The sequence below is a fragment of the Phalacrocorax carbo genome, chromosome 28 (genome assembly GCF_963921805.1).
Source record: "Phalacrocorax carbo chromosome 28, bPhaCar2.1, whole genome shotgun sequence".
Taxonomy (NCBI): Eukaryota; Metazoa; Chordata; class Aves; order Suliformes; family Phalacrocoracidae; genus Phalacrocorax; species Phalacrocorax carbo.
Window position 1 is genome coordinate 2,960,411 of NC_087540.1, and position 24,107 is coordinate 2,984,517.

The following is a 24,107-nucleotide window of genomic DNA, read 5'->3' on the forward strand; positions in this document are numbered from 1 at the left end:
GGTTAGGAGTAGGGGCGGGATATAGAAAAATTAGCCAGTCAAGGGCTCAGATACAGATTTAGGGGCGGAGACCGTTGTAATTGCCCATTCGCGGCATCTGTTTTGATGGCAGAGGGCGGGGTCCGGCGCATCCAGCCAATAGGAACAAGCCGTGCAGAGCAGGAAGGGGCTCCCGCCGGTCCGCTCGGTGGCGCTAGCGCAGCGCCACTGCGGTTTGACCCCCGGCGGCTTCCGTCGCGCTGCCGGAAGCGGTTTCTCGGCGTTACGGGGTCCCGCACCGGGGAGCGGAGCTGCCGCCGCCCGGCCCCGGCCCAGCCATGGAGACCTGGGTGCGCTTCAGCGCCCAGAGCCAGGCCAAGGAGCGGCTCTTCAGGTGCGGGCGGAGGCCCCGGCCCCCCCTCCCCGGGGCCCGGCGGTCCCGGAGGGTCCCTCACGCCGCGCCGTGTCTTGCAGGGCCGCGCAGTACGGCTGCGCCCTGGCGGGGGACGCGCTGCGGAGGAGCGGGGCGAGCGGCGGGGCCTTGGCCAGCCTCAGGCAGCTGGAGGCTCACCTCAGCCTGGGCCGCAAGCGTGAGTGGGGCCGCGCCGGTGGGGGAGGGCGGGGGGTCCCCACCACCCCCACCCCCCCTCCCCGTGACTGTCCGTCTGTCTGTCCGTCCTGCAGTGCTGCGGCTGGGCAGCTCGGCCGAGGCGCTGGAGGCGGCGAAGCGAGGCATCCACCTGTCGGACATGGTGCTGCGGTTCTGCGTCACCCTCGGCCACCTCAACAGGGCCATGTACTTCGCCTGCGACAACGTCCTCTGGGCGGGGAAAGCGGGGCTCGTCCCCGCCGTGGACCAGGAGAAGTGGAGCCAGAGATCCTTCAGGTGAGGGGCTTCCCTGGGTGGGGAGCGGGCTTCTTCCCTCGCTTCTGCCCCCCGCCTCGCCATCACCCCTCTGCTCCGCTCTGGTGAGACCCCCCTGGGGCGCTGTGCCCAGCTCCGGGGCCCTCGGCAGGAGGAGGACGTGGAGCTGCTGGAGCGGGGCCAGAGGAGGGCACAGAGATGCTCCGAGGGCTGGAGCCCCTCTGCTGTGAGGCCGGGCTGGGAGAGCTGGGGTTGTTCAGCTGGAGAAGGGAAGGCTGCGGGGAGACCTTATTGTGGCCTTCCAGTGCTTGAAGGGGGACTGCAGGAAGGGTGGCGGTGACCTTTATAGCAAGGCCTGTTGTGACAGGACAAGGGGTGATGGTTTTAAACTAAAGGAGAGGAGATTTAGACTGGATATAAGGAAGAAATTTTGTATACTGAGGGTGGTGAAGCACAGGCCCAGGCTGCCCAGAGAGGAGATCGATGCCCCATCCCTGGGAACACCCAAGGTCAGGCTGGACGGGGCTCTGAGCAGCCTGACTGAGTTGAAGATGTCCCTGCTCACTGCAGGGGGTTGGACTAGAGACCTCCAAAGGTCCCTTCTGACCCAAACCAGTCTGATTCTGCCATCCTGGGGGTTCTCCCCGGTTCTGCCATCCCATGGTGGCTGGTGAAGGGGCCCGAGCACCGCATGCGGGGCTTTTTCCCCTCCTTGTGCCACACTGACAGCAGAGAGCGGCACCGGAGGAGGCAGCGCGTGCTCGGCGCGGCTCAGCCCCTCAGCCATCAGTAGAGCATGGACTCTCCCTTCCCACAGGCCTCTTATTTTTGCGGCCAGAGGCCCCCAGCACTGCAAAGCATCTCTGCTCTCCTCCCCCCATTCCTCTCCCCTGCATTTCAGGTATTACCTCTTCGCCCTCGTCGTGAGCCTGAGCCGGGACGCCTACGAGATCCGGATCCTGATGGAGCGGGAGGCGGGCGGGAGGCGAGCGAAAGGCGGCGAGAGCGGGCGCCAGCTCCGGGCTGACAACGGGCTCCAGCAACTGGGGCTGAGGCTGCAGATCCAGCTCCGGCTCCTGATCCACGTCCTCCGGAACAACCCTCCTCTGCTGCTGGACGTGGTGAAAAACGCCTGCGACCTTTTTATCCCCCTGGACAAGCTGGGGCTGTACAAAACCAACCCGGGCTTTGTGGGGCTGTGCGGCCTCACCTCCTCCATCCTCTCCATCCTCACCATCCTTCATCCCTGGCTCAAACTGAAGCCTTAATTGATCCCAGAGCCCGCCTGCGGCCTCGCAGCCAGCGTAGGCAGATGTTTGGGGACCCCGGGGGCTGGGACACGACTAAAGCTGACCGTCTCGGTCCCGTCACGCGTGGCTGCACCTTCACGTCACGCCCGGCTGCTTCAATGAACGGGCCGCGGAGGGGGGAGGAAGGCGGGGGGAGCCGGCAAAGGCGCCGGAGCCCGCAGGGACCCGCTCCAGCCGCCACGGCGCCGGCGAGGAGGGCGATACGCAACGGACCTGAACTTGGTTCTTCTCCTCATCGACTGTAGGGCCTGTCGGGCCGTTTTAGGGGGTTTAACATTTCCCCTCCCTCTTTCAGGGGGTCTCTTATCCCGGAGCCAGCCAACGGGAATATTTGGGTGCTTCCCCCAGCCTGGGGGGGGGTTTAAACCGTGGGGTGGGGGTGAGCAGAGTGCTGGCCGGGTGCATCCGACACCTGTTTTGACACATTATCTTCCTTTTAAGAAATCCGAGCGCAGGCAGAGGGAAGGTGAGTTGAAAGGACTTTGGCGGCGGAAGAGCCGTACCCGGCTGGGTACCCTGGAGCTGAACCCCGGGGTAAGTCCCGCTCCGCCGCCTGCTCGAGGCGAGGTCGGGGCAGGCCGTTTCCCCGTAGGAGAATATTTCCCCGCAATCCCCGTGGGGAAGAAGCGACCGCAGCGAGTCGTGCCGAGCCGTGGGGTCGCTCGCAGCCCTTCCCGTGCGGATCGGGACTCGGGCAGCCCGAGCTCTTCCCCGCCGCTGTGAAGAAGCGGAGGCCTGTGCGGCCGCCTGCCTCCCTCCGCCCGGAGCGGCGCCGGCTCGCCCCGCTCAGCCCCTGCTGCGCTTCGCTCCTCCGGCGACCCTTCTAGTGGGTGGATTTTTTTTGCCATAATGGGATAAATCGGGGAGGGGACAGCTCGATGCCGCGATTCCTCGCGTTGGTTGTTCCCACCTGCTTTTCCCCCCGAGCTGGTGCTGCCGCCTCACTGAATTTGACCCTTTCTTTTGGTTTCTGTGGCGCCAGGTAACGCTGTTTATGCCAGGCAGCAGGTTCGACCCGGCTCTAAAGAGCATTTTATTTACCCACGGACTAAAGGACATGCTTGGAGCTGGTGATTATTTGTACCCAGGGGTGGGATGTTCCTCGGTCCATCCCCAGGAGGGCGATACGGAGGGGGGGAGGGAGCGACCTCATGTGTTTTTAAAACCTACTGGTGTTTTTGCTGAGCTCCAGCAGCTCCGTACGCGAACAGCTTGGGCTTCACCCCCTTCCAGGTACGTCTGTGCCATGGCAAAGGCTTCTTAGTCTGGGCTTGGCTCCGGGATCTCTGGCACTTTTATTTTGGCATTTTTGTGGGCTCTGGGGTGATTTGGGTAGGGAAAAGGCCGAGTCGCGGGGAAGGGTGGGTGCAGGCGGCCCAAAACTGAGCCGACCTACCTGGAGCTGCAGCGAGCTTTAGCAAGAGGGGGTTTAATTGAGCTGGGTAACGAAGGAGGCGGCGGCGGGGTGCAAGAACTGGGTCGCCGCGCCCGCGAAGCGCCTCGGCCGGGGAATTTGCGGGGCGAGGTACTCGGACCCCAGCGCGAGGGCGGGAGGAGCCGCCCCCCAGCCCCCCTCGGCTCACGGCGAAGGGCTCGGGTGAAACCCCAGCCTGGGCTCGGTCCGCGCTAACCCCGGGCCCGCGGCCCTTCGCTGAGTATTAAAGCCCCGATTGCCGAGACGCCGTGGTTTTCTTGTGTCCTCGCGATGCCGGGGGGACGAACGGCTCCGTGGGAGAGGCCGGGAGGGCAAACGAGCTCGTTTCATCTTTCCCTTGAGCTTTTCCTCTCTCCGGGGGTGGTTTTTTTGCTGCGGGAGAGTCCGGCTCGGCCGCTTTTCAGGAGCCACGAGTTCCCTTATGGGGGGAAATGGTCGCTAACCGGGCGAGGGTCTTTGTTGGCCCTCCATGATTTTGGCCCTCAACGATTTCATATTAAAAGGAAGGGGTTAAGGGTCCCCACAGGATCCTCGGAGCTGGTTGATGCACCAGCCAGGGTCGGGTGGCCTCGGTACCTGGATCCACCCCTCAATTTGGGGGGGAAACCTCGGTTTCTTGGCGTTTCCCGTCACTGACCGGCCACGGAAATCCCGTCCCAGCATTTCTCCAGGCCCACAAGCACCTTCGGGATCCTTGTTGCGGACGCCGGGGCTCTCCCCACCCAGCTCCGCGCCGTCCCTCAGCCCCCGGCAGAACCTCTAGAGGGTTCCTCCATCCCTGTAGGACGCTTCCCGTCCGTCTGCCCGTCCCCAGCGTCGGCTGTTCTTTGGAAGCACCTTCGTGGTGCCGAAAGGCTGCCGGAGCATCGGGGGCCGGGGCCCCCTAGCCTCCAACCCACCTCTGAAATCCATTTTATACCAAAATACCCCCGTTACTTAGCGGGATCATCTTTAATAAATAAAAAAAAATCCCTTTCTCCACGTATTTCTTGGCCCGCGGACCAAGGCAGAGAGCGGAGATCGTGCCTTGGGGCAGCGGGGAGGGGTTGGCGCCGCTACCCCCAGCTAATCAGCGTTATTACTGAGCTAATTATGACTAATTCAGCTTTATTTCCAGAGCCTGTCGCCCTCCGGCCGCTGCCACCGGGCTTTCCCAGGCGAGGGAGACTCTGAAAGCGAAGCCAGACTCAGCAACCCTCATCAAAGTTTAATTGTTGTTAATTAGCCGGGCCTCGTCCCGCCGCCCCGGGCAGGAGGTGCTGGGGTGCAGCTCGGTGGGGCCCCCAGACCCTCACGGCACAGCCGGGAAGCACCAGTGTGGAGCGTTTTTCTACCTATTTTTGTGCTTCTACAAACCCTTAAACCAGGGGAAAAGTCACCGTTAATTGGAGGAGGGTCTTAATTAGTGGGTAGTTAAGGAGAGGGCTTGAGGTTGGGCCTCTAGAGGGGTCCCTGTTCCTGGCCGGCACCTGGGCCCTGCTGTGGGTGCTCGGCTTTGCGTTGGGGGGGCCCGAGCTGGTGCTGGGACCCACCCCTGGGACCCCCTGGGTGCCAGGGCATCGCCAGGCTGGGGGAGGGTGTGTCGTACTGGGTGGCTGTGGGGAAGGACTGGGGATGCTGGGGGGGCTGGGCTGAAGATACTGGGAGGGGCTGGGGGGCACTGGGATGGGCTGGGGGTGCTGGACCAGGGGAACGGAGCTGGGCTGGGGGTGCTGAGCTCAACTGGGGTCACTGGGATGGACTGGGAGCACTGAGCTGGACTGGGTGTGCTGAGCTGAAGATACTGGGGGGAGCTGGACCAGGGGTGCTGAGCTCAACTGGGGGCACTGGGATGGGGGTGCTGACCTTAACTGGGAGCACTGGGATGGACTGGTGTACAGGGCTGGGGGCACTGAGCTGGGCTGGGAGTGCTGGGCTAGGGGAGCTGAGCTGAACTGGGGGTATTGGGATGGACTGGGGTGCTGGGCTGGGGTGCTGAGCTCAGCTGGGGGCACTGGTCTGGACTGGACATGCTGGGATAGGGGTGCTGAGCTCAACTGGGGGCACTGGACTGGGTGCTGGCCTAGGGGTGCTGAGCTCAGCTGGGGGTACTGGGCTGGACTGGGGATGCTGGGGTGGGGGCACTGAGCCAAACTGGGGGTGCCGTCTAGGAGTCCTGAGCTGAACTGGGGGAACTGGTATGGAATGAGAGCACTGAGCTGGGCTGGGGGCACTGGGCTGCACTGGGGGTGCTGGGTTAGGGGTGCTGAGCTCAACTGGGGGCTCTGGGATGGACTGGGGGTACTGGGCTAAGCTGGTGGCACTGAGCTGGACTAGGGGTGCTTGGCTGGGGGCACTGGGCTGAACTGGAGGTGCTGGGCTGATTTGGGGGTGCCAAGCTGCACTGAGGGTACTGGACTGGATTGGTGGTACTGAGCTGAACTGGACATGCTGGGCTGGGCTGGGCTGGGGTGACTTGGGGGTGCTGAGCTGGGGGCACTGAGCTGGACTAGGGCTGCTGGGACTGATGCTGCAAGGCTGGACTGGGGGCACTGAGCTGGACTGGGGGCTCTGAACTGGGCTGCGGGTGCTGGGCTGCACTGGGGGCACTGGAATGGACTGGGGGTACTGGGATGGACTGGGGGCCGCTGGGCTGGGAGCACCGGAGCTTGGCACGCGAGGTCACACCGCTTTGGGGCGCGGGGGGCTTTGGGGAGCCGGACACCCCCCCCCTCCGCCAGGCAGGCCCCCGGCCCGGCCCGTTGCTGCAAACGTCCCCGGGGGCAAAGTGCGGGTGTGGGGCGCGGGGGGGGCCCGCAGCCGGGGACAGAGACCTGTCCCGCTCCCGCGCCGCCGCCCCGGCCGCCTGGCACCGCTTCCCCGGCCGCTCCTGGATGCGGCCGCAGCCGCTCCCGCCCCGGCCGAGACCGGCCAAACTCGCTGCACCCCAGGTGCTGCGCGGGGGTGAGCAGGGTCTGGCCGGGGGGGGTGGGGGGTGGGGGGGTCTGGGGGGGGGGGGGGATGTTTTGGGGGTGGACGGGTGCTCCCGGGGCGCTTGGCCTGGCGGCAGGAGCGAGGAAGGGTTCGGTGCTGGGAGGGTGTTGGCGGGGTGGGACGAGGGTCACCCGTGCCTCAGTTTCCCCACGTGGGTGCAGCAGCACCCTGGGGCGCAGGCGATTCCCACGGGGATCGCGGGGGGCGGCGGGGACCCCACCACCCGCTCCCAACCCAACCGCCACCATTTTGGGCTGCTTCCAGGTGGTTTTTTTTCTCCGCCTTTTCCATGCAAACACGGGAAGGAGCCCCGGGGGGGGGGCGGGGGGGAGACACACACGTTTTTAGGGTGAAGCAGGGCGGCTCCCCCGTACCCCCACGTCGTCCCCCCCGGGCTGGGGTCTGGCCCTGGACAGCCAGGGCAGGGCTCTGACCCCCGGGGGGGGCCCTACCTGGCCCGGCTGCGCCACGTTTGCCGTAGGCGTTGCGGCAGGACAGACGCCCGTCTGTTTTTCTCCTCCAGTTTCCTGTGGTTCCCCCCCCCAGTAAAAATACCAAAACTCTTGGCCGCGACCGCCCCGTGGCCGAGGAGCACAAGTTTGCTTCTGTGTGAAAAGCTAATTTTTACTCTTTTTTTTTTTTTTTTAAATTGGAAAATCAAAACCCACCCTAAAAATCGGCAGAGAAGCAAACGCGGGGGCTCGGCCCGGGGGACCCCCCCCCCGCGCCCCCACCCTGCTCCGGGCAGCAGGAGGAGGGTTGGGTGGGGTGTTTGCGCAGGGTTGGGCCCCCAGCCTGCAGGATCTGCTGCCCCAAATCCCAGGGGATCTGGCCCTGCAAGTCCCCGGGGTGGTTGGTGTGTCCCCCACCCCACCCCAGTGCGCGGGGTCTGGTGTTGGAGACCCCTGGGGTTTGGTCCCTGAGCACCCCCCGCCCCAGATCCCATCCCCTTGAGACCTGATCCCCCCCGATACAGTTCCCAATCCCCTGGGGCTCCAGTCCCCAATACTCCTAGGGTCCGTTTCCTGATCCCTGGGGTCCAGTGTGCCCCCCTCACCCCACTGATCCAGTCCCTGATCCCCAGGATCTGATCCCTGCGATCCGGTCCCCAATCCCCCCACGGATCCAGTCCCCCAGGACCCAATCCCTGATCCCCCTGCAACCCAGTACCCCAGGGATCCAGTCCCTGATCCCCCAGGACCCAGTCTCCCATCCCCTCCCAGATCCAGTCCCCCAATTCCCCCTGGGATCCAGCCCCCGAGTCCCCAAGGGGGGATTTACCTGTCACCATCCCGCCGGATCCACTGCCACCTCCCACCCCACCAGCTGCCCCCCCGGGGGTCGATCACGGTAGCTTCCTGGACACGGGGGGTCCCCCCGAGGGGCGGCGGCACCGCTGACCCCACTCCTCTCCCACCGCAGGACGGCTCCGTGGGGATGCCCAGATGCCCCTTCCAGCCCCGTCCCCGCCACCGGCGGCACCTCCCCGGCCACCGCGCTGCCACACCGGAGGCCATGCGGCCCCCGCCGACCGCCGGCACCCGCGGGGTTTGGTGCCTGGTGCTGCTGGCGCTGGCGGGGGACGCGGCGTGGCTGCCGTGCCGCATCGACGCCGACAATGGGACGGGGCTGTGCAAGGGGCAGGACCTGCTGCGGGTGCCCGGCGGCCTCCCCAGCGCCCTGCGCAGCCTCGACCTCTCCTACAACAAGCTACGGGAGATCACGGCAGACGACTTCGCCAGCATGACCCAGCTACGGCACTTGGATTTGGGCTACAACAACATCTCCCACATCGCGCCGGACGCCTTCCTCTCCAACCTCCGCTTGGAGCATCTCCGGCTCTTCAACAACTCCCTCCACTGCATCCCGGCGCCGGCGTTGCAACCGTTGGTCAACCTCCGTTGGCTGGACATGTCCAACAACCTCTACCGCAGCGCGGCGTTGGATGGCGTCTTCGGCAGGCTGCGGCACTTGCGGGAGCTGTCGCTGGGGGGCCCACTGCTGCGGGACATCTCCTGGGGGGACTTCGCCGTCTTGAAGGACATGGCGCTGCACAAGTTCGCCATCAAGACGGCCTCCAGCCCATGGCGGTACGAAGCCGGGGCTTTCTCGTGGCTGAACACCACGGAGATGTGGTGCGACATGGCCTTGGACGAGAGCGTGGCGGCTTTGCCGGTGATGCTGCGGGACCTGCAGGGCAAACCCCTGGACTACCTGCGTTTCCGTAACCTCTTTGAGTTCACCTACTACACTGGCGATGCCGATCCCTTCGCTGGCTTGGCTGAGTTGGAGATCACCAGGTTGGTCTTCTACCGGGGCAAGTTCAACGAGAACCTCCTCCGCTTGGCCCTGCTCAACGTCCAACGCTCCCACGTCCGCGACTTGGAGCTGGTGGCCATCGACTTTGCCCGCTCGCCGCGGTGGAACAGCTCTGGCGTGGGGGCGGCTGCCCCGCGGCTCGACCGCCTCTTGCTGAAGGACATCAGCAACCCTGACATCCTGCGTTTTGACTGGACCTTCACCTGGTTGAGCGGCGTGGCCTCCCTCTCCATCATCAACGTCAACTTCAACTACGTCCCCTGCGACGCTTGGGGCGAGATGCGCAACGTGGAGGCCTTGAACATCTCCAGCAACCGTCTGGAAGATGGTTATATCTACAACCAACGTTGCCAATACCAGGGGGTCATGCCCAAGCTGGAGAGCTTCGTCTTGGCCACCAACCAGCTCCTCAGCCTGGCCGTGGTGGCTGCCTTGACGCGGACGTGGCCCCGGCTCACCCGCCTCGACGCCAGCCACAATCGCTTGGGCAGCCTGCAGGAGACGTGTCAATGGGGCCCCACCTTGCGTTGGCTGGCCCTGCAACACAACCAGGTGACGGCGGGCACCTTCGGGTGCCTGCCTACCACCCTCGAGTACCTGGACCTCTCCTACTCCCAGCTCGACCGCTTGGACATGGACTACTTCACCCAAAGCCCCCGGCTGCGGGAGCTGCGGTTGAGCGGCAACAAGATCAAGTTCATCCCCTCCGAGTGGAGTTGCCCCCGTTTGGAGGTGCTGGCCATCGACGGCAACTCCTTCGGTGTCATCAACCGTGGGTCCTTCGTCAACATGCCGCGGCTCGTTAGCCTGGCGGCCGGCAACAACCCCTACCACTGCACCTGCGACCTCTACCTCTTCTTGGAGGAGACTCGGCAACGGGAACGACCCACCTTGATCGACTGGCCCCACAACTGGACCTGCTACCACCCCGAGCCGCTGCTGGACACGGCCGTGGCCGCTTACACCCCACACCCCTTGGAATGCGACGTGCTGGCGCTGGTGGCCGTGGCGGTGGCCAGCACGACGGTGGCAGTGGTGGCGTGCGCCGTGCTCTGCTGGAAGCTGGACGCCGGTTGGTACCTGCGAGCCACGTACCGGCTGGTGCGCGCCAAGTACGGCAGGCGGCGGGCCGGCGCCACGCGGCGATGCTCTTACCACGCCTTCATCTCCTACAGCTGCGCCGACGCCGGCTGGGTTCGCCAAGAGCTTCTGTGCCGGCTGGAGAGCACCACGCCGCCTTACCGGCTCTGCATCCACGAGCGGGACTTCACGCCGGGCCGTTGGATCATCGATAACATCGTGGAGAACATCGAGAGGAGCGCCAAGGTCATCTTCGTCCTCTCCCGCAGCTTCGTCGACAGCGAGTGGTGCAACTACGAGCTCTACTTCGCCCACCAGCGCGCCGTGGGGCTGGGCAGCGAGGACGTCATCTTGGTGGTGAAGGAACCCATCGATGCTCGGGGTTTGCCCCGGCGTTTCGCCCGGCTCCGGAAGATGTTGGGCACCAAGACCTACCTGGAATGGCCCAGCGAGCCCGGGAGACGCCCCTTCTTCTGGCTCCAGCTTCGGAGCCTCTTGGGCAGCCCCGGGGGTCTCGGTCCGGCCGCCGGCCAGGAGGAGACGGCCGTGGACGCCACCACGTAGCGGCCGCCTCTGTGGCCCCACGTCCTTCAGTAGCTGGCAGGTGGTTCTGGGGTGCCACCACGCGCTGGGCATCCCAGCTGTCTCAGTTTCCCCTGCTGGGGATGGCTCAAGGAGCGGGTGGGGTGGGGAGGGGTCCTCGCCAAGGTCACCCCATCCTCTCGGCCTCCTCCAAGGGACAGGAGAGGGGGACAGTGTCCAGGAGGTGGCAGTGTCACCCGGAGGACGTGGCGCCCCTAAATCCACCGAGAGCCGAGGATGGCAGCGGGGGGACCCCAAAACCCCCCATCCCAACACCCCCAGCCTTAAATCGAGGTCCCCAGGGAGAAATGCTGGGTGTCCCGGCCGCGGGGCCCAATCCTTCCGGGGTGGGGGGGGACACACAGGACACGCTTCCCACCCCACGCAGGGAGCGCTTGGCCGGGAAAAGGGGACAATCCCCTTCGGCGGCACCCCGAGCGCCCCGGGGCACCCCCAGGTCCCGCAGCCGCCTGCCCCCTCCTTCCCTCTTTTTTTTTTTCTTCCATGTTTTTCTTCACTTTGCCTTTTTTTCCTAACTCCGTCCCCCCCGCAAAAGAAAAAAAAACACCACTCTGGCTGTTTATTTATAGCAGCCAATTGAAGATGAAGGAGGAGGAAAAAAAAATATTAAAAAAAAAGAGGAAAAAAAAAATATATATCCCGTACGGAGACAGAGTAACCTTTGAGCCGCTCATGGCCGATGCCGGTGGCTCCGGTGGCGGTGGGGCGATGGAGGGTGGTGGGTGCCGGCGGCTCCTCCCGGCGCTGCTCCTGCTCCCAGGTAACGACACCCCAAAATCCAGCCGGGTTTGGGAAAAGAAGGTTTGGGGGTTTTGTTTTTTTTTTTAGGGTGACTCGGAGGCGCTTGGGGATGCTGCAGGGTCAGGGGGGGCTGGCGGTGAGCTGGGTGCCCATTAACCCAGCGCTCAGCGGAGCGTGGGTACCCCCCGCCGAGCCGGTCAGCGGCGGTTTGGGGGAAAACCGCCTGGTTTTGGACCTTAGCCCCCCTCCTCAATATATTTTTTTGGCTTTTTTCTGACAGAGGGGGGACCCCAAACCCCCCCCGGGTGTGGGGATGGGGCCGGGAAGGGGCCAGCATGGAAGGAAGCCAAATCCTGCTACGAGGAACTAAAAAAAAGCTTTAATGGGAAAATCTCAACATTTTGGGGGGGGGGAAAAAGACAAAAAAGGGGGGTTTTCCAACCCCTGAAGTGGGAGGTTGGCGGGCGCGTCCCCAGCCCGTCTCCGTCCCATCTGCCCTGCCGGGTGGGGAAACTGAGGCACGCCGCCAGTGCCGTCCTCGGGGTGGCCTCGCCGCCCCCTGCCTCAGTTTCCCCACCCGGAGCTGGGGGAGGAGGGAGGGGACGGGGTGGGGGTGCAGCACCTTGCGGGTCTTCGGGAGGGTGGAGGCAAATCAAACCCCCTGAGCCCCCCGAAACGGAATCCCCCCGAGTTGTTCTGTCTGCCCCGGGGCCTCCTGGGGTGCTGCGTCCTGTATTTGGGGTGCTGGGTGCTGCATTTGGGGTGCTCAGTGCTACATTTGGGGTGCTGGGTCCTGTATTTGGGGTGCTGGGTGCTGCATTTGGGGTGCTCAGTGCTACATTTGGGGTGCTGGGTCCTGTATTTGGGGTGCTGGGTGCTGCATTTGGGGTGCTCAGTGCTGCCTGTGGGGTTCTCAGTGCTACATTTGGGGTGCTGGGTGCCATATGTGGGGTGCTGGATGCCATGTGTGGGGCACTGCACGTGGGGTGCTGCCTGTGGGGTGCTCAGTGCTCCATTTGGGGTGCTGGGTGCCATGCATGGGGTGCTGGGTGCTGCCTGTGGGGTGCTGGGTGCCATGCGCGGGGTGCTGGGTGCTGCCTGTGGGGTGCTCAGGGCCGCACACGGGGTGCTCAGCACCCAGCACTCAGGACCTCTCCCCTCCACCCCCCACCACACCACAGCACCTCCCCCCCACGAGACACCCCCTGGGCCGGGCTCCCCCCATTTCCCCGCAGGTTGCCACCCCAAGGGGGTGACGGGCCCCCCCCCGAGCACCCATGGGTGCCGGGGCCACGCCACGTCTCCTCCCACCCAACGCCCAAAACCCGCCGGGGGGACGTCGCCCTGCCTAATTACGGGCCTGCGGCTGCGGCCTGGCCATGGCCGGCCACGCCCGTCCCCGTCGCCCCCCACCCCATTTTGATTCCCCGCTGGGTGGGCGATGGGTGCTCCCAGCAGCACCCCAAAACCAAATATCGTGTCGCGGGTGGGCTTGGCGCCGCGGTGCTGAGACCCTCGCGCTTCGGGGGTCGCGCCGGGGCGGCTGATGGGGGCGGGGGGCTGCGGGACCCCCTCGGGTCCGTGGGTGCCCCCACCCTCAGGGCTCGCCCGCCCCCCCCCCAGGGCTGTGTGTGGGGTTCAATGTCGACGTGGGGCACCCGCGGCTCTTCCACGGCCCGGCCGAGGCCCAGTTCGGGTACAAGGTGCTGCAGCGGGCGGGCGGCGGGGAGAAGTGGTGAGTGGCACCCGCCGGGGGGGGGACGCACGGGGGGGTCCCGTGGGGTTCCACACACCCCCCCCCGCACCCCAACCCACCCACCGGCACGGCCCGCGGGTGGGTGCGTGGGGCTGAGGGGTGGGGGGAGGCCGGGCCCGCGGTGCCCTGCGGAGGGGAAACTGAGGCAGGGGAGGGGGAAACTGAGGCAGGGGAGGGGGAAATTGGGGCTGGGAGGGGGAAATTGGGGCTGAGAGGGGGAAACTGAGGCAGGGGAGGGGGAAACTGAGGCAGGGGAGGGGGAAATTGGGGCTGAGAGGGTGAAACTGAGGCGGGGAGGAGGAAACTGAGGCAGGGGAGGGGGAAATTGGGGCTGAGAGGGGGAAACTGAGGCGGGGAGGGGGAAACTGAGGCAGGGGAGGGGGAAATTGGGGCTGAGAGGGTGAAACTGAGGCGGGGAGGAGGAAACTGAGGCAGGGGAGGGGGAAATTGGGGCTGGGAGGGGGAAATTGGGGCTGAGAGGGGGAAACTGAGGCGGGGAGGGGGAAACTGAGGCAGGGGAGGGGGAAATTGGGGCTGAGAGGGGGAAACTGAGGCAGGGGAGGGGGAAATTGGGGCTGAGAGGGGGAAACTGAGGCAGGGGAGGGGGAAATTGGGGCTGGGAGGGGGAAATTGGGGCTGGGGAGAGGGAAACTGAGGCAGGGGAGGGGGAAATTGGGGCTGGGAGGGGGAAACTGAGGCAGGGGAGGGGGAAATTGGGGCTGGGAGGGGGAAACTGAGGTGGGGAGGGGGAAACTGAGGCAGGAAAAGGGAAACAGGCAGGGAAGGGGGAACTGAGGCGGGGAGGGGGAAATTGAGACATGGAAGGGGAAACTGAGGCAGGGGAGGGGAAATTGGGGCAGGAAAAGGGAAACTGGGTCAAAGAGGGGGAAATTGAGCTGTGGAAGGGGGAAATTGAGGCACAGAAGGGGGAAATAGAGGTGGGGAGAGGGAAACTGAGGCAGAGAACAGGAAACTGAGTCAGGGAAGGGTAAACTGAGGCAGGGAAGAGGGAAATTGGGGCTGGGAGGGGAAAATTGAGGCGGGGAAGGGGGAAATTGGGGCTGGGAGGGGGAAATTGAGGTGGGGAAGGGGGAAATTGGGGCTGGGAGGCAGAAATTGAGGTGGGGAAGGGGGAATTGAGGCGGGGAGTGGGAAACTGAGGCAGGGAGCTGGACGGAGAACCCCCGTCTGTTTTCTGGGGACAGAACTGGGGTTTTAAGACTTGCCAGGGATTTGTGCTCTGCTTGGGGGGGTGGGGGGGGGCAGCATGATAATAAGGGTCCCGTCGGGGGGGGCCGGGGGGGCCCCACGCCTGTGCCAGCAGCTGGGATGCCGATCAAAGGGAGGCCGGCCAGCCAGCCAGACGGACGGACGGAAACCGCCGGCAGCCCGGGGCCGGTGGCGGAAACGCCGTGGCACAGTGCCGGCGGCGTGGGCGGGCACGGCTTGGCCTTGAGCCCCCAAATACCGTGGCTGAGGCGGAGCGGGGTGGTGCCGGTGACCCAGCCGGTGTCCCCTCACGCCGCCGCGTCCCCGCAGGCTGCTGGTGGGGGCCCCGTGGGACGGTGACCGCCAAGGCGACGTCTACAAGTGTCGCGTGGGACCCCCCAACGCCACGTGTGCCAAAGCCAACCTCGGTACCGCCATGCCCCACGGGGACGGGCGGCCGCGTCCCTGCCCGGCTTCGCCCTTTCCAGGCCGGCACCGTCCCGGCACGGCCGCGGCGGGGCTCGGCGGGGGTCACGCCGGCGCTGACCCCCCCCGTATCTCTCTTTCCCCGGCACCGAGGATCCGCAGCCGCCTGGCTCTCCCCCATCCCCGGCCGCAACCAGCACTTCGGGATGACCCTCGTGGACTCCAAGGACGGCGGCTTCGTGGTGAGAGGAGCCTCCCCCGGAGGGAAACCGAGGCACGGCGGGGCACGGGGGCCAGCTCCCAGCCCACGCTCTGTGTCGTCCCCGTCACCCCCCCCAGGCTTGCGCCCCGCTTTGGTCCCAGGAGTGCGGCACCTCCGTCTTCAGCACCGGCATCTGCGCCCGGCTGGACGGTGACCTCCGGCCGGTGGGGACCATCGCGCCCACGGCGCAGCGTGAGTCGGGGCGGCCGCGGCGTGCAGAGCCCGTGCCGGGACGTGCCGCGCCGTGCCGGGGCACGCCGTGCCGTGTGGGTGCCAGCCGCGTCCCCCTCGGCAGGCTGCTCCACCTACATGGACATCGTCATCGTCCTGGACGGCTCCAACAGCATCTACCCCTGGTACGAGGTGCAGAACTTCCTCAGCAACATCCTCAGCAAGTTTTTCATCGGGCCGGGACAGATCCAGGTGAGGTGCCGGTGTCCCCGGCGCCATGATGGCGTCCCCAGCGCCGTGCTGGTGTCACGAGGGCCACGCCAGGTCCAGGACGTCATTGTCCCTGGGGTGACGCCACCCATGGGGCGATGCCACCCATGAGGCAATGCGCTCGTCCCCAGGATGATGCTGTCATCCCCAGGGTGATGCCACTGTCCCCAGGATGATGCCACCATCTGTGGGTGATGCCACCCCTGGGGCGGTGCCCTTGTCCCCAGGGTGATGCCACCATCCCTGGAGTGATGCCCTTATCCCCGGGGCGATGCCACCATCTCTGGGGTGATGCCATCCCTGGGGCGATGCCCTTGTCCCCGGGGCAATGCCACCATCTCTGGGGCGATGCCACCATCCCTGGGGCGATGCCCTTGTCCCCAAGGCGATGCCACCATCTCTGGGGCGATGCCACCATCCCTGGGGCGATGCCCTTGTCCCCGGGACGATGCCACCATCTCTGGGGTGATGCCCTTGTCCCCAGGATGATGCCACCATCCCGGGGATGCTTTCGGGGGGTCGAGGGTGCCCTTTGCCAGCTGGGGCCAGGGTCTGCGTGTGCACCCAGGGGGGAGGCGCTGGGGTGCGGGGTGACCCTGTGGGCTGAGCACCCCGTTCCCGCGGCAGGTGGGGGTGCTGCAGTACGGGGAGCGGGCGGTGCACGAGTGGGTGCTGGGGCGGTACCGGACGGCGGAGGAGGTGGTGGAGGCGGCCAAGAACATCAGCCGGCAGGAGGGGCGGGAGACGCGCACAGCCTTTGCCATCCACCGCGCCTGGTGGGCACCGGCGTCGGGATCGCGGCCGGGGCCGGGATCGGGACTGGGATCGGGATCAGGGCTGGGGTTGGGATGGCGATCAGTGTCGGGATTGGGGTCAGAACTGGGCTCAGGGTTGGCTTTAGGGTTGGGATTGGATTTGGGAGAGGAGTTGCGGTTGGGATCAAGATCAGGATTGGGATTGAGGCCAGGGTTGGGACTGGGATCAGGGCCGGAATTGGGACTGGAATAGGGATTGGGATCAGGATTGGAATGGGGAGTGGAGTCAGGGTTGGGATTAGGATCGGAATTGAGATTGGGGTCAAGAATGGGGTCAGAACTGGGATCAGGGTTGGGTTTAGGGTCAGGATTGGAATCAGGAGAGGAGTAGGGGTTGGGATTGAGGTTGGGATCAGGATCAGAATTGGGATTAAGGTCAGAATTGGGATTGGGGTTGGAATGGGGAGTGGAGTCGGGGTTGGGATTAGGATCAGAATTGGGATTGGGGTCAGGATCTCCTGACGGCACCATCCTCCGCGGCAGCACGGAAGCCTTCAGCGCCGAGCGGGGCGGGCGGGCTGATGCCACCCGCCTGATGATCGTGGTGACGGACGGGGAGTCCCACGACGGCGAGGAGCTGCCCGAGGCGCTGGCCGAGTGCGAGAAGCGCAACGTCACCCGCTACGCCATCGCGGTGAGCCCCCCGGCCGCCCGCCGGGAGCCGGCACCGTGCCTCGGTTTCCCCGCTCCCCCTTTGTGCCGCGCTGCGGCGGCGGGACCCCCCACACACACACACCGCGGCTGCGCTGCGGGCAGGATCCGGCCCCCTCGGCCGACGCTGGGTCCCCTCTCGCCAGGTGCTGGGGCACTACCTCCGCCGGCAGCAGGACCCCGAGGATTTCATCCGCGAGATCAAGTACATCGCCAGCGACCCCGACGAGAAATACTTCTTCAACGTCACGGACGAGGCCGCCCTCAATGACATCGTGGACGCCTTGGGCGACCGCATCTTCAGCCTGGAAGGTGCTGTGGGGCCCGATCCGGCCCTGGACCCCGGCGGGGGCTGCGGATAAAACAGCTGGAGCCACATCTGGAGGAATATCGTCTCCTTCCCCAGGCACCCACGGGTACAACGAGAGCTCCTTCGAGCTGGAGATGTCCCAGATCGGCTTCTCCATCCACCTCCTGGAGGTGAGGCTGCGGGAGGGGCTGGATGCGGCCCCGGGAAGGCTGGAGGGGGAGGGCGGCCACCGCCCGCCCGGGGGCTTTGCAGAAGTGGAAAATAATCCTCAGCCCAACGCGGGGTTGAGTGTCCCAGGCTGGGCAGGCGACGTTTTGGGGGGCGGGTTGGGGACAATGAGCCATCGCCGCGCACGTGAGCTCCTCGAGGCGCGTGACACGCGCTTCCCCCCAAGCTCCCTTCCCGCCACAGCGCCATGTCACCCCCCCCCCACCCCGGCTCCGCTCCCCCTCCCCAGGACGGGATCCTCTTCGGCACGGTGGGGGCCTACGACTGGGACGGGGCCGTGCTGGAGGAGAGCCGGCGCGGCCGCATCGTCCCAGCCCGGGAAGCCTTCGGGAAGGAATTCCCGCTGGAGCTGAAGAATCACGCAGCTTATTTGGGTACGGGGTGGGGGGGTGTCCGGGGGGAAGTGGGGTGGCCCAGGGTTGCTCCGTGTCCCGGGGATTTGGGGTGAACCGGGGGCCCTCTGTGCCTCAGAAATGTGGGGCAAAGAGGGGATCATTGGCAACTGAGGGGTGCTGGTTATCCCAGGGGTGCTGGGTGTCCTGGTGATGCTGGGTGTCCCATGGGTGCTGGGCACCGCAGGGATGCTGGGTGTCCTGGCGATACTGGGTGTTCCGAGGATGCTGGGTGCTCCACGGGTGTCCCAGGGGTGCTGGGTGTCCTGGTGATACTGGGTGTCCTGGCAATGCTGGGTGTCCCAGGGGTGCTGGGTGTCCTGGCGATAATGGGTGTCCCAGGGGTGCTGGGTGTCCTGGTGACACTGGGTGTCCTGGCAATGCTGGGTGTCCCAGGGGTGCTGGGTGCCCCCAGGGATGTTGGGTGTCCTGGCGATACTGGGTGCCCCAGGAACACCGGGTGCCCAAGGATTGGCACCACCAAGGCCAGGCCTTTCCCCTCCGCTGACGCGCGGGCTCTCCCGGCCCAGGTTACGCCGTCGCCTCGCTGCGGCTGCCCAGCGGGCAGCGCCTGTACGTGGCCGGAGCCCCTCGCTTCCAGCACAAGGGCAAGGTGATCCTCTTCGAGATGGGTGCCACGGGGACTGTGACAGTGGCCCAGGCGCTGACGGGGGAGCAGGTAGGGGCTGCCGGGGGCAGGGGTGCGGGCAGCCTTGGGAAGGGGCTGCCGGCAGCCCCCAGCCTCATGCGGTCCTGCCGCGTCCGGCAGATTGGCTCCTACTTCGGCAGCGAGGTGTGTGCCGTGGACGTGGACGGTGACGGGGTCACCGACGTGCTGCTGGTGGCAGCTCCCATGTTCCTGGGTGCCCAGAGCAGGGAGACGGGGAGGGTGTATCTCTACAGAGTGGGGCAGGTGAGGGGCTGGGGGGATGCCGGGGGGCTGGGGGGATGCAGGGGGATCAGCGGTGATCAGGGGATGCCGGAGGGATGCCGGGGAGGGTCAGGATGCGCAGTGGGGCTGGGGGGGATCAGGAGGGATGCCAGGGGGGATGCAGAGGGATCGGGGCATAGGGGTGCACTGTGGGGCAGGGGGTGATCAGGGGGGATGCCAGGGGATTGGGATGCACTGTGGGGCTGGGGGGGATCAGGAGGGATGCAGGGGGGATGCAGAGGGATCAGGGGGACCGGGATGCACAGTGGGGCTAGGGGGCATGCAGCAGGACAGGGCGGATGTGGCTGGGTTGGAGTGGATGTGGGGGGATTGAGGGGTGCAGTGGGACTGGGGGGATACGGCAGGACTGGGGGGGGGAAAAGCAGGGTCAGGGAGATGCAGCGGGGCTGGGGGGGCCGGGACACAGACCAGGGGATCCCCCTCCACCTCCTGGGGCTCAGGCAGAGCACACAGGGCCAGACTCGGCACTGTGGGGTACCGAGGGCCGCCCTGTGCCCCCTCCCAGCGGCTCCTGGCCCCCGCCGGCACCCTGCACGCCGACAAGAAGCCACAGGACTCCCGGTTCGGCTACGCCCTGGCCGCTGTGCCAGATCTCAACCACGATGGCTTCAACGACGTGGTGGTGGGGGCTCCGCTGGAGGACGGGCACCACGGTGCCGTCTATGTCTACCACGGCGCCCCGGGCACCCTCCTGCCCCATTACAAGCAGGTGAGATGGGACTGGGGTGGGTTGGGGGGGGTGTCTTGTTGCCATATGGGGGGGGGCTCCACGAGGTTGAGCACAACCTTGTAGAAGACAGCAGTGAAGCCACTGCTCACCCTGCTCTCACCTCCCCAGCGCATCGAGGCGGCAGCGCTGAGTCCGACCCTCAGCTATTTCGGACGCAGCGTAGACGGGCGGCTGGACCTGGATGGGGACGGGCTGGTGGACTTGGCTGTGGGGGCGCAGGGGGCGGCCGTGCTGCTGCGGTGAGTCGTGGGGACGGGGACACCTCTGCGCCGCCACCCCCACGCCCCATGGGGCCACCCGCCTCGGCCGTGCCCGGCGGCATCCTCTGCCGCGCCTCCCGGACTGCCCCGTGCCTCGGTTTCCCCTTGCCAGGGAAGGACGGTGCAGGGGCGGGCGTCCCCGTCCCCCTGAGCGCCCCGGTGACCCTGTCCCCTCGCTGCCAGCTCCCAACAGATTGTCCAGGTCAACACGTCGCTGACGGTGGAGCCCTCGTCCATCAACGTCATCCAGAAGAACTGCCAACGCGGCGGCACCGGCGCCGTCTGCCTCCGGGCCAGGGTCTGCTTCCGCGCCGGGACCCGAGCCCGGGGCCGGGGGCACAGGGAGATCGGTGAGTGCTGGGGGGGACGGGACGGGCGCCTGGCCCCGGAGCACCCCCGGAGCATCCCTGGGTGTTCCTGGAGCACCCCCAGAGCATCCCTGGGTGATCCTGGAGCATCCCTGGGTGTTCCTGGAGCACCCCTGGAGCACCCCCGGAGCACCCCTGGGTGTTCCCGGAGCACCCCCGGGGTGTCCCCTGAATATCAGCAGAGCATCCATATGCCATCCCTGGAACGTCCCAAAAGCATCCTCAGGGTGTCCCCGGAGCATCCCAGGGTGTCACTGGAGCATCCCCTGAATACCACTGAAGCATCCATGTGCCACCCCTGGAGTATCCCCAGAGCACCCCGGGCTGTCCCAGAGCACCCCCGGGGTGTCCCCAGCCCCCCCAGGTGCCCCCCAAGCACTGACCCACACCCCCCCCGTCCTTGTCCCCACACAGAGCTCCGGTACAACGTGTCCCTGGAGGAGAGGACCCCGGGAGCCCGAGCTGCCTTCGACGCGGGTGCCCGGCGGCTGCTGCAGCGGCACCTCGAGCTCTCCCTGGGGAGGCAGAGCTGCCTCCGCTTCCCCTTCCACGTCCTGGTGAGCCGCGGCGGGACACGGGTGGCTTTTTCCTCCCACCAGCAGCTCTGTGCGGGGGCTAATGGGACCCCTCCGACCTCCCCAGGACACCACGGACTATCTGCGACCCCTCAGCTTCACGGTGAGGTTGGCCATGGCCAAATCCACCGGGCCAGTGCTGGATGAGGCATCCCCCACCACCATCCGGAAACTGGTGGGTGCTGGAGGGGGTGGCCGGTTCCAGAACCACCCCTGGTGCTCCCGGCACCGGGATCACACCCAGCTCCTTCCAGATCCCCTTCTTCAAGGACTGCGGGGAGGACAACGAGTGCGTCACGGACCTGGTGCTGCGGGCCAGCATGGACATCGTGGGCTCCAGGTACGGGGCGTCCCCACGGTGTCCCGGGGCTGAGCCGTGTCCCGGGAGCGCCCGGGGCCGTAACCGCCCTCGGCGCTGCAGGCAGAGCCCCCACGTCCTGCGCAAGGGCAGGAGGAAGGTGACGGTGGACGTGGTCCTGGAGAACAAGAAGGAGAACGCCTACAACACCAGCCTGCTCCTCCGCTTCGCCAGCAACCTCCACTTCTCCAGCCTCATGCTCCAGGTACGGGGGCCCTGGGAGGGGCCCCCAGACCTGTATGGGGCCCCCCCAGCCCCGCCGAGACAGCGCAGTCCTTCCGGCCCTGTACAGACCCGCCAGTCCCTCCCAGGACTGGGGGTCTTGCCAGTCTCATATAGACCCTCCAGCCCAGCCTCTTCCCCAACCCATCATTGGAGGGGGGTTGGGGGTGGTGTCTGTGTGGCCCCCATATGGGTCCCCAACCCATCCTTGGTGGGAGGTGGGGGGGTCTGTGTGGTCCCATATGGATCCCCAACCCATCCTGGGTGGGAGGTGGGGGTCCCTGGGGCCCCTCACCCCTGTGCTCAGCCCCAGCCCCCCCCCCAGCCCCATCCGCCAGCGCTCCCGTCCGGCTGCCGGTGACATCTCCCGCCTCCACAGGACACCAGTGGGGTGAAGCTGGAGTGCTCGGCGCTGGCGGGTCACCGCCGGCTCTGCAGCGTTGGCTACCCTGTCTTCCGCTCGCTGGCCAAGGTAGGGGACAGGGACCCCCCCCGGGACCCCCACTGATCCCGGGCACCCATCCCACCCCGCTCACAGCCCCGCTCACCCGCAGGTCTCCTTCGCCCTGGAGCTGGAGTTCAGCTGCTCCGTCCTTCTTGACCGAGCCGAGGTCACCCTCGAGGCCAGCAGGTAGGAGAGAGAGATTGGGGGGCTGCACCCCACAGAGGGGCTGAGGTGGGGGGGGTCTCGGGGTCCTCACAGGCTCCCCACGGCCACGTCTCCCCCTCCAGCGACAGCACGGAGGCGACGCCAGAGGACAACGCGGTCCGGCTTTCTGCCCCCATCCGCTACGAGCCCGACCTCTTCCTCTCCAGGTAGGGCTGGGGGGGTGCGGGGCAGAGCTTGGGGGGCTTCACAGGGAGACGCAGGATCCGACCCCCTCTCGTCCCGGCAGCGATGCCACCCTGCACCGCTACGAGGTTCACCCACTCGGCACCTTCCCCCATGGCCCCGGCCCTGAATTCAAGACCACGGTGAAGGTGAGGCGATATGGGGGTGCGGGGGGGGGGGGTGTGGGTGGGTTTGGGGGATCCTGGCTCACCCCGCTCTCCCCCCCCAGGTGCAGAATTTTGGGTGCTACCCAGTCCGAAACCTCACCCTCCGCATGGCCCTGCCAGCCCTGGGCTACCGCCGCGCCACCTTCCTCTCCGTCACACGCGTCCTGGCCAACAACGTGAGCCCCTCGCCCGAGCCAGGGGTCTCGGGGGGGTCCCTGCACCCCCCGCAGTGCTGAGCCCAGCTCCGCTCCCCCCCCAGGCTACCTGCGTGCTGCAGAACCCCCCCGAGGAGCCGCGGCAGCGGGGCACGGTGGTCCCTGTGCACCCCGAAGACCTTCTCCACGTGGACAGGCTGGTGAGCACCCACTGCAATGCCCCCAGAGCTGGCGTTTGGGGGTCTGGGGGGGGGTCCCCACTATGTCACCCCACATTTTTTTCCCCATAGGACTGCGGCAACGCCTGGTGCCAGGAGCTGAGCTGCCGGCTGGGGCGGCTGGACCGCGGCGGGGAGGTCTCCATCCATGTCCTCCGCACCATCCACAACGGCTTCTTCCGCGGGGTGAGGAGGGGGAGCGTCGCCCCCCCCCCACTCTGCCGTGGTCTGGCGGGGGTGGGAAACACAGCTTGAAACCCCTCCCCCCTTTCCCCAAACCCAGGCTAAATTCAGGAGCGTGAAGGTCGTCAGCACGGCTTGGCTGGGGGTCCCGGGGAGCAGCGTGCTGGTGCTAGAGGAGGGGGCGCATCGGAGGGAGGTAGGAGACCCCACTGCCCCCCAAAAGTGGGGCGCAGGGCTGTGGGGATGCCCCCGTTCCTGTTTGCTCCCTGGGGACCCTTCTTTTTCTGCAGACGGTGCTTGAAATCATCCAGGGGAAGCGGGTGCCCATCTCCCTCTGGATCCTGGTGGGCAGCATCCTGGGGGGGCTGCTCCTCCTGGCGCTGATCATCATCTGCCTGTGGAAGGTGAGAGCGGGGCTGGGCTGGGCTTGGGGGGGTCAGCAGGGGCTGGGGGGGCTCTGCCTGCCACCCTCACGCTCCCCTTTATCCTCTCCCCCTCTCGCCCCAGCTGGGCTTCTTCACCCGCAAGAAGCTCCCCGAGGAGGAGGAGGAGAAGGAGAAGGAGCAGTGAGGGCAGGCGGTGGCCCCTGGAGCCCAGCACTGTCGGGAAGGGCCCCGTCCCTTCCCCAGCCTTAGGGACACCCAGGGGCTCGGGACTCTGCCACCCCCCCGCCTCGGCTCCATCCTTGCGGAGGGCGATGTCTCCGTGGGGGCTGGATTGTGCTGGCGCGGGGATGCAGCCAGGTGAGGTCGGGGTCCGGCATCGGGGTGAAGGAGCCCCCCAGGTTTGACCCGAAGGACTTGGGGGTGGTTGTGGAGGTGGGGAAAGGGGGGGGGAAAAATCAACCGGGCTGAACGAGCAGCTCCACCAATAAAGCTCAGCCCCGTGGAGATGCTCGAGCGTGTGGTACCCGCCGCTGTGCTCTACCCGCATCCCCGGCACCGCCCGGCCTCCGGGAGTAGAAACACCTCCCCCCCCGCAGAAAAACACCGAAACACCCCAGGGTGACGCCAGCGAGGGCCAGGGGAGGTGAAGCAATAGGGGGATAAGGGGGTGCACGTCCAGCAGACACCCCAAACCCCCCGCCGAGGTCCCCTCAGCCCTGCCCGGCAGAGCCGCGCCGCCCCGGGGCCGCCCCGACTCCTGGGGAAGCGACTGGCTTGAATTGTGCCCCACGGGGAGGAAATCCCTGATTTGGGGCACTCCAGGGCTGAGCTGGCACCACCTGCGAGAGGAGGGGAACCAGGAGCAGAAACCTGGCACCACCCCAAGCGCCACCAGAAGGCGTGAGG

General features: G+C 66.5%; 3 protein-coding genes across 6 annotated transcripts; all 3 read left to right on the plus strand.

Moving 5' to 3' along the window:
• Positions 1-208: 208 nt before the first annotated feature.
• PEX11B (peroxisomal biogenesis factor 11 beta) lies at positions 209-4,967 on the plus strand. 3 transcript variants are annotated; one of them, XM_064475314.1, is made up of 6 exons: positions 209-373; positions 454-569; positions 664-865; positions 1,746-1,965; positions 2,596-2,688; positions 4,707-4,967. In XM_064475314.1, exons 1-6 carry the CDS (start codon positions 318-320, stop codon positions 4,812-4,814), a joined length of 795 nt encoding a protein of 264 aa, XP_064331384.1. In that variant the 5' UTR covers positions 209-317; the 3' UTR covers positions 4,815-4,967. The 3 variants fall into 3 exon arrangements, with proteins under 3 accessions (XP_064331384.1, XP_064331385.1, XP_064331382.1); XM_064475312.1 differs by lacking the exon at positions 4,707-4,967 and having other exon boundaries at positions 215-373; positions 2,596-4,098; XM_064475315.1 differs by lacking the exon at positions 4,707-4,967 and having other exon boundaries at positions 214-373; positions 1,746-2,738.
• Positions 4,968-6,363: 1,396 nt separating this feature from the next.
• On the plus strand, positions 6,364-11,195 carry LOC135318212 (toll-like receptor 2). Of its 2 annotated transcripts, none has more exons than XM_064475271.1 (2): positions 6,364-6,519; positions 7,985-11,195. In XM_064475271.1, the coding sequence occupies exons 1-2, from the start codon at positions 6,463-6,465 to the stop codon at positions 10,523-10,525; spliced, it is 2,598 nt and encodes an 865-aa protein (XP_064331341.1). In that variant the 5' UTR covers positions 6,364-6,462; the 3' UTR covers positions 10,526-11,195. The 2 variants fall into 2 exon arrangements, with proteins under 2 accessions (XP_064331341.1, XP_064331342.1); XM_064475272.1 differs by having other exon boundaries at positions 6,402-6,532.
• On the plus strand, positions 11,048-23,917 carry ITGA10 (integrin subunit alpha 10). The gene is made up of 30 exons (XM_064475254.1): positions 11,048-11,324; positions 12,929-13,040; positions 14,601-14,698; positions 14,850-14,938; positions 15,036-15,150; positions 15,254-15,381; positions 16,027-16,175; positions 16,698-16,848; positions 17,012-17,177; positions 17,272-17,345; positions 17,633-17,777; positions 18,326-18,474; positions 18,565-18,708; positions 19,253-19,456; positions 19,586-19,716; positions 19,921-20,087; positions 20,520-20,662; positions 20,748-20,855; positions 20,935-21,020; positions 21,102-21,243; positions 21,640-21,732; positions 21,815-21,891; positions 21,993-22,076; positions 22,157-22,241; positions 22,322-22,435; positions 22,519-22,614; positions 22,705-22,818; positions 22,916-23,011; positions 23,106-23,219; positions 23,323-23,917. The coding sequence occupies exons 1-30, from the start codon at positions 11,048-11,050 to the stop codon at positions 23,383-23,385; spliced, it is 3,714 nt and encodes a 1,237-aa protein (XP_064331324.1). The 3' UTR covers positions 23,386-23,917.
• The last annotated feature ends 190 nt before the right edge of the window (positions 23,918-24,107 follow it).

Bases quoted from the DNA above. Each gene is read 5' to 3' on its own strand.
- PEX11B (XM_064475312.1), top strand. From the start codon at position 318: ATGGAGACCTGGGTGCGCTTCAGCGCCCAGAGCCAGGCCAAGGAGCGG. The intron at 866-1,745 runs GTGAGGGGCTTC...CCTGCATTTCAG, and splicing joins TGGAGCCAGAGATCCTTCAG to GTATTACCTCTTCGCCCTCG. The intron at 1,966-2,595 runs GTGAAAAACGCC...CTTCCTTTTAAG, and splicing joins CTCCTCTGCTGCTGGACGTG to AAATCCGAGCGCAGGCAGAG.
- LOC135318212 (XM_064475271.1), top strand. From the start codon at position 6,463: ATGCGGCCGCAGCCGCTCCCGCCCCGGCCGAGACCGGCCAAACTCGCT. The intron at 6,520-7,984 runs GTGCTGCGCGGG...CTCCCACCGCAG, and splicing joins CCAAACTCGCTGCACCCCAG to GACGGCTCCGTGGGGATGCC.
- ITGA10 (XM_064475254.1), top strand. From the start codon at position 11,048: ATGTTTTTCTTCACTTTGCCTTTTTTTCCTAACTCCGTCCCCCCCGCA. The intron at 19,457-19,585 runs GTGAGATGGGAC...TCACCTCCCCAG, and splicing joins TCCTGCCCCATTACAAGCAG to CGCATCGAGGCGGCAGCGCT. The intron at 22,819-22,915 runs GTGAGGAGGGGG...CCCCAAACCCAG, and splicing joins ACAACGGCTTCTTCCGCGGG to GCTAAATTCAGGAGCGTGAA.